Below are 8,136 nucleotides of genomic sequence, written 5' to 3'. Positions count from 1 at the left end.
TTTTGCTTATTTAAACTTGTTTTATATAATTGTGTTATATAAAAATTGTTTTTATATAAATTTTTGTTATTTATATTTTCATCCACATTTTGGAAATTTTTTTGTAAATATTTCTATCATGCAGAGCAGTCCATGTGAACAACTTTTGTTTTTGTGTAAGTAGTCTATAGCTATTATTGTTGCCACAATGTATATGAATATGTCGTGAGGGAATCTGGAGTGAGAGAGAAGGAGATGGAAGAGAGAGTAATATTTGTTTATTCCTTATGGGTAGTCCATAGCACTATGGGTACTTTTTGCTATGGACTGCTATATGGACCACTTCTACAATGTTTCAGCTAGGCTGTAGTGAATATTTTATTGCTATGGAAACATTGTGGTTGCTATGCAAGTGGCGGTTTTTTTTATTTTTTTATTTTTTATTTTCGTTTTTTTATAAAAATATATTTTTGTTTTCAAAATTTACAGGAATATACCCCGGCCGCCCCGCTGCCGGGCGGCCGGGACCTGGTCGCCCCGCTGCGGGGCGGCAGGGGCTTTTCTGCAAAAATTTTGCGAAAAAATTGCAGAAAAGCCCCTAGAGGACCGGTCGCCCGACAGCGAGGCGGTCGCCTCCCCCCTATATAAGGGGTTGGCTGCCCCCCACCCCCTCATTTGCCTCACTAAAAATCCAGAAAAAAAGAAAAGAGAGGGAGGGAGGGAGGGAGGGAGAGGCAAAGCGGCGAAGCCCTGTCGGATTTTCAAGCCGGCGACTGCAGGTAACTAAAATTTTCTACACTTTACAAATAGATTATGTTATAATTATTTTTGTTGACACAGTAGATTAGCAATCAGTTTAATTATTGTTATGAGTGATTAGTGGTACATTAGCAATTATTTTAATTAATGTTAGTAATGATTAGTGTTAGATTAAAGATTTAGGTTCGATTATGTATGGATATGTATTTGAACCAGATGGTAGCATGTAACAATATAATTTCATTATGTATGGACATATAGTGTTGTACGATTGTACTATTTAATTTAGATGTGTGTGATTGTATTGCATTGTTTTGATGTTACATGGTAGGTATGGCCGGGGTTATTCCTGTGTTGCTGGACCCAACAATAGACTCGGGTCACCGGTCCTTTCTTGCTGTGGTTCAGCACCAACAACTCAACGTGCTACGTCCACGTCCACCTGCAGAGTTGATTCCTGTAGACCCACGATGGCTGCCCAGGTGATATGTCGTCTATTTTCTGTTTTCGTCCGTTGTACATTTCGTTATATAATGTACTAACGTTTGTGCACTATACGATGCAGGCTGAGCGACGCAGGTCTTCTTACTATGGCTCGTCTTGCTGAGAGTGCCTTGATGAAGCTAGACAGGTCTCTACTTTCAGCTCTCGTTGACAGATGGAGACCTGAGACACACATGTTCCATCTCTCTTGTGGGGAGATGGCACCGACCCTGCAGGACGTTGCGATGCTGCTTGGCCTTCCTATCACCGGAGACGCTATCGGGCCCCGCATGGTACCTTCTACGTGGCGGGAGGACCTTGAGCAATGTTTTGCAGGTGTTGCCACCACGATTGATCCTGAAGACTTCAATGAGCACCCACAGTCGAAAGGCCCTTCGAAGTCATGGCTCCTACAGTTCCAGGTACAACTTCCTACAAAACGATGTGTTGATGCATTTTATAGCTTTGAAATACCTCATGTGTTTCTTATTCTCAATGTTCGTACTTTATTGCAGCCGGACCTGTTGGCAGCCGATGCTGATGACTACAGCGTGACTAGATCACTCGAGGCATACCTGTTGTGGTTGTTTGGGTACATCATGTTCAACAACTCACACGGCCACTGTGTGGATAGGGTGCTTGTGTCCTACGCACAGGAGATCGCCGATGCAGATGAGGATGACATACCCTTATATAGTTGGTGTTTAGCGGTTCTTGCATGCACATATCGTGGACTCTGCAAGGCATCACGGCAGAATGATAGCAATGCTGTCCTAACGGGGTGCACAATTCTACTACAGCTTTGGTCTTACGAGAGGATTGCTATCGGTCGTCCCATGATTGATCAGTCACCATACAAGTCGGATATGTACGGTGACACGGTGGACGACAGGCCCACCATGGGGACTCTCTGGTACTCTCGACAGGTATGGACCCGATAAAAGTTTGTATTCTATACATACTATGGTCATATATTGTTCCCTCAATACATTTGTTATGGACACATAATTTTTATTTTTGTAGAAAACACGGGCACATGTACAGACCCGGCGGTCTTATCCTGAGTTTGTTGCGGCATTTGATCGATTGACCCCAGAAGATATTGTGTGGGAGCCATACAGACCTTCGGCTATAGCCACACGTGCACCGCTTGGGATATCTTCGGTTTGCACACAGGACCAGAGCCTATGGATGACTACTGCAGCTTTGGTGTACGACGTTGCAGTTGAGGCCCACTGCCCTGACAGAGTCATGCGGCCGTTTGGTCAACGCCAGTCTTTCCCTGTGCATTCAGCGTTGGATCGTGTTCAGCGCCACGATCATAGGTAACAAAAACGTATAAGTCCCCATGTACTAATAACGTGTCACTAATTTCTATTTAACGTGCAGTTTGTCAAGGGCTGGACATCCTTTCTCCACCATGTGGGTCACTAGGTTACAACCGTGGGTGGCTGCGTGGGATAATGCAGACGAGCAGTTGGCTGAGGACACCGGTCCACACACTGAGGCTTTGTTTAGGGCGTACCTGACTGGTATGACCCTAAGACTCGTTGCCGCTTGACGTATGTTGACATGCATCCACAGCCGCATGTTGCGACTTCGCAGGATGGTTATGCACGACACAGGGATGAGGCACTAGCTGGGGCGGTGAGTAAATATTGACGGTATTTTCAATCTTTTAAGATTTGTGGACTAAGTTTTCTTGGTTGCAGTTAGAAATGTGTAGGTTGCTTGAATTTGATTGCTCACTGAATGTAATGAGAATTCATGGCGGGTCTACGATGAGCATGCCGGCGCAACTCGAGGCCTGGACCACTCAACGTGATAGAACCCGAGGCATTCTTGAGGCCTTTGGTACGCGGACGGAGTACGAGGATTCCTACGGATCGTCGCAAGCGTCCACGTCGGTTCCTTGTGGTGCCGCAGTGCAGCAGCCTCCCCCATACCACCCACAGTATGAAGGTATGGTGTGATATTTACCGATCCGTATGTTTGTAGGCAATATTTAAGTACGACTCCACACAGGGTACGGGTACCCCGGTTCTCAGCCCTATGGAGGGTCAGGTGCCTCGCAAGGGGCTCCGTTTCAAGGAACCCAGTTTACCTCTATGACATCAGCTGCAGGGACTTTAGGTAAATATGTGGTGCATAATTTTATATGCTTATGTTTTATGGTCGAAGGCTCATACATTACTATTTGCACTCAGGATCACAACAGTTCACCGGAGCGGGGCCTTCTTCGTATCACCCTATGCCGCCACCAGGAGGATATCAAGGAGTTTATTCCTATCCAGCACCACCACTATCTCCAACACAGGGTACGTACAATCATTTGTACGGAATTGCATTCACCTACTTAACATTGCTTTAAAAAAGTTTTTTTTGTGATCCGTAGGGTGGTCTCAAAACAACGACGAGGTCTCATTCAACGACTTTACACGGTTGTTTGCTACGCCTGCCCAGGACGATGATCCCAGCTTGCATACACCTCTAGCTCTGTTACGCCGTCCTGCCAGAGACGTGAGGCCACCGGACTGTCATAGCTACCCTACAGATCACGTACACACACAACGTAAGAGAGGTCGGCACGGTAGGGGTGGTTAGTTGTTGCCACTTGTTTCTCTATTGTTATTATGGACCCGTCGTCTTGGTGTAGTCGTTGATCTTCTAAATGCACAAGACTGTGCTGATTAGTTCGAATTATGAGTTCAGAATGCTGCAAGTACGGGAACTGCCATTGTTTACAAACCAAAGGCACATTCTTTTTATTGTCTTTTATACGAATAGTATTACGACAAACCGAGAATTTTTTTCTGAATTTTTGGTGAAGCAAATGAGGGTCGGCGGTATCTGGGAGGCGGCCGCCCCGCTGCCGGGCGGCCGGGGGGCCGGCCACCCCGCTGTCGGGCGACCGGTCCTCCAGGGACTTTTCTGCAAAAACTTTCGCAAAATTTTTACAGAAAAACCCCTGCCGCCCCGCAGCGTGCCGGGCGAGGTATATTTCTGTAAATTTTTAAAATGAAAATATATTTTTGTAAAAAACGAAAAACAACCGCATGCAAGTGGGGGTGTCTCAGTGTCTGTGAAGGAGTGGACCAGAGATATTGAGCGCAAGTGGCGTGTGAAGCTGGAACCTGGAAAGGGATTTGGCGTGGATGAATGACCAACGCGGAAACCGAAAAGGGAAACAAAACAGTTGGTCCGAAAATCGACCGCGCAGAAGCCAATTTAGGGCGTCCCTAGCGGTAAATAGTCAGCACCAGCTATTTGAGCTCGGCACAGTACCGGCGGGGGGCGGGGGTGAAGCGTGCCTGTGAGAGGAGGCGGCATCGGCGAGCGTGCGCGCTAGTGCGGCGAGAAGCGCTAGCGACTACTGTGCAGCACTGTTTATCGATTAAAAAACCAAATCTCCGGCCAAATCGGCGACCATAAACTAGCTTAGCCCTCGCCAAGCTCGCTGTGTCCATCTGACGCTTTGTGAAAAAAAATAACAGGGAGCGGAAGAAGGATCACAAAGACTAGAGTACTCCTACTGACGAACAAAGTCCTTGCTCTTTTTGGCTGCTCTAGCAACGTCACCACGTTCTGGTACGGCGACCTTATTACAGCACAACCCGCGAGAGGCACGTAGATCGTCTCGCCGGGCGCTAGGACGACGAGAACTTGAAGAGCATGTCGTGCCGGTACGCCGCCGCCCCGGGCCGCACGATCACCGACGGGAAGTTGGGGTGGTTCACGGCGTCCGGGAACCCCTGCGTCTCCAGGCACACCGCGCCGTACTGCCCGTACACCGCGCCGCCCTTGCCCTTGACGCCGCTCATCCAGTTGCTGGTGTAGAGCTGCACCCCGGGCTGGTCCGCCCACAGCTCCAGCGCCCGCCCCGACGCGGGGTCCCGGACCGCGGCCACCTTCCGGAGCCCGCCGTCCCCGCCGTCCCAGCCGTCCACCTCGTAGTTGATGTCGAACCCGGCCATGCCGGCGCCGGAGACGAGCCTGACGCGGGACCCCAGGCGCGTCGGCGAGCGCAGGTCGTAGGGCGTGCCGGCAACGCCGGCGATCTCGCCCGTGGGGATCATGGACCGGTCCACGGGCGTGTACCGCGACGCGAACACCTGGATGACCTGCCCCAGCACGTCGCCGCTGCGGTGGCCGCCCAGGTTCCAGTACGCGTGGTTCGCCAGGTTCACCGGCGTCGCCTTGTTCAGCGCCGTCGCGTTCATCCGGGCGATCAGGTGGTGCGGGCTGGACAGCTGGTAAGTCACGTACACGTCCAGGTCGCCGGGGAATCCTACAAGATCGACCATCAGATGCGAAATCGTCGTCGTGTTCTTCCTCACCAACGTCTAAGACTCGTGGAAGATAAACAAGTGTTAAGTCAGCTCATTGGAATGAGTAGGACTGTACTGAATATGTCAACTTGTCCAAACTTCAGACAAGTCAGCTCATTGGAAGAAGGTTTCTAAGAGTACATTTCTTTTGGGTGCACATGCATTGGTTTTCACCGTACCTTGCTCCCCGTCGAAGCTACGGTAGTAGAGGGTGATGAATGGGGAGTCACCACAGGGCACGTACTCCTTCACCGTCCAGATGACTCTGTTGAACCCCCTGTGGCCACCTTGTGGTTTATACATACGATGGCAGCAAAAACAGAATCAGTGAACCATCAGTCATATGTAAAGCGTACGCCAAGATTTACAGATGAGGTTGGAGAATAAAATGAATTTTGGATGTTACCGTGAAGTACAGTCGTGCCATCTTTATTCAGATGGATGGTTTTTCCATCTAGAACAAAGCTGCCATTGGCGATTCTGTTGGCTACTCGTCCAACCACAGTTCCAAAGGCAGAAGAACCGTCCTGATGAATACGTATAGTCCATGATTACAATTCAAAACAAGAAACCCGGTTCAAAAGAAAAATATGAAACTTGCTTTGTTTGGCATTGCAGCAGCAGCACTTCGATCATTTGGTTAGAATTGGATGCCACAAACTAGCTAGATGCATCTTCTGAATTCATCCCAGTCTACAGTTGTAAAAGAAAAACAGAGATGTGTGACATTACCACATATTCTGCAAGGGTGTCATATCCCAGGACGACATCAGCTAGGTTACCTATACAGCAAGAAATATGCAAAGCTTGTCATGCACCATGCATTACGAAACAACACGGGGCATGGATTCTTGAATCAAGGAAACCAGGCCATACCTTTGGAATCAGGAACAAGCACAGACATAAGGCTGGCTCCCCAGTTGGTGACCTTGATGGAGAAATCTCCCTTCTTGTTCTTGAGCTCGTAGACCCCAACCGTCTTCCTCGCCGCATCAGCCACACATGCCAATGCAAGGCACAACAACAAAGCAATGGAGAATGGGCCAACTCTAGCCATTGTGTGACAATGTTAGCACAGAGTAGTGTGGAGCGCCGTACCTTACAAGATGAGAGAAGGAACAAATGTATTTATGCAGATGGCTAGATGCCCTTCACCAGTCACCATCTCCTCTCTCAAGTTTTCAGTGACAAAAGGTCAAAACTCAGCATCCCCATGCTGTAATCCAATGCCTTCTTTTAGGGATGTGAGAATTAATAATGGTACTTTATTTTGAAAAGGGAGACTTGCTTGTACTTTAATTTTAGTCGTGCCTCTTTTCCCCTTGTCCCCTCAGTATGCATTGCATATGGCATCTTTCGTAATCAAAACACATGAAAACCATGCCTGTGGTACAAACAAACTAAGCATGTGTGGGAAACAATACTCCCCGCGTCCAATGAAAAGTGCAATCCGCATTTGAAAAAAATCCAACAAAGAGTGCAAAGGATCTCAACTACATGCCTAATTATGTGGCAAACAAATGCGAACATGAGAGTTTTTTCACATCATCCCTACTATGTCTGGAAAAAAAAACTAGAATTGTACTCTTTATGGAACGAAAGGAGTACACCTCAAGTTGGAATATCTCTTCCCACCTCAACTTTCAACGCAAGTATTTTCTTCCCATCTTGCAGACTATAGTCATAAGCAAAAAGGAAAACCCAAAATATAGAGAGAAAAACTCGACCGGAAGGGGTATGACAACCCCGCCATTTTTTATTAAGAGGAAGCGACATCGGCTTCCCTGGCCGAGAAAACCCCCTGAACCTTGGCTTATCTAGCCAACAAGGGGGATTTTTTTTAGGGAAAAGTCCTATTTTCAACCCTTAACTATCACGATCGTCCGATTTTCAACCCTGAACTCCAAAACCAGACATCTTGCACCCTCTAACTATCGAAACCGTGCAAAATACACCCCTAAACCAAATCCACCCCGGTTTTCAGCCACGTCACTCGTCCACGTGGCGCCAATGGCCACGTCAGCTACCCTCTCCTCTCTCTTTCTCTCACAGACAGGTGGGCCACCACCTCTCCTCTCTCTTCTGTCTTTCTCCTCGCACCCCCTGCTCTCCCGGCGCACGCCCTCGCCGGCGCCGCTCCTCGCACCCCCTCTCGCCGGTGCCGCTCCTCGCACCCCCGTCGCCGGCGCCGCCCTCACTCTCCTCTCCTCCCTGCGGGGCCATGGCGGGCCCTCACCCTCTTCTCCTCCCCGCGCAGGCGGCGGAGCTGGCTCGCGTGCCGGCCGCGGGCCGCGGCGGAGCTAGCCTGCCGGCCCGCGTGCCGGCGGCGGCCAGGCGCAGCGCCAGGCATGGCGGAGCTGGCTCGCCGGTCCGCGCGCGGGAGACGGCCGGGCGCGGCGGCCAGATCCGGCCCGCCGCCGCCGCCGCCGTTTCCTTGCCACGCGGAGGGGCGCGCAGAGCTCCACCATGGCGAGGCGGAGACGCGCAGCGGCGGCCATGGCGGGGGCGGCAGCCTGCACCGGAACTGAGCTCGAGCTCGCGGCCATCATCTACGCGTTCCCGCCGCCGGCGCCATCCACGGCGGCCG

General features: G+C 50.1%; 1 protein-coding gene across 1 annotated transcript; it reads right to left on the bottom strand.

Annotated features, from left to right (window-relative positions):
• Positions 1-4,728: 4,728 nt before the first annotated feature.
• On the bottom strand, positions 4,729-6,848 carry LOC120642281 (galactose mutarotase-like). Its single transcript, XM_039918740.1, has 5 exons — positions 6,426-6,848; positions 6,282-6,331; positions 5,956-6,076; positions 5,729-5,836; positions 4,729-5,509 (listed from the first exon to the last, which is right to left on the bottom strand). Exons 1-5 carry the CDS (start codon positions 6,604-6,606, stop codon positions 4,869-4,871), a joined length of 1,101 nt encoding a protein of 366 aa, XP_039774674.1. The 5' UTR covers positions 6,607-6,848; the 3' UTR covers positions 4,729-4,868.
• Positions 6,849-8,136: the final 1,288 nt, after the last annotated feature.

This window comes from Panicum virgatum, chromosome 7K (assembly GCF_016808335.1).
Source record: "Panicum virgatum strain AP13 chromosome 7K, P.virgatum_v5, whole genome shotgun sequence".
NCBI lineage: Eukaryota > Viridiplantae > Streptophyta > Magnoliopsida > Poales > Poaceae > Panicum > Panicum virgatum.
This window is presented reverse-complemented; position numbering and strand designations above follow the sequence as displayed.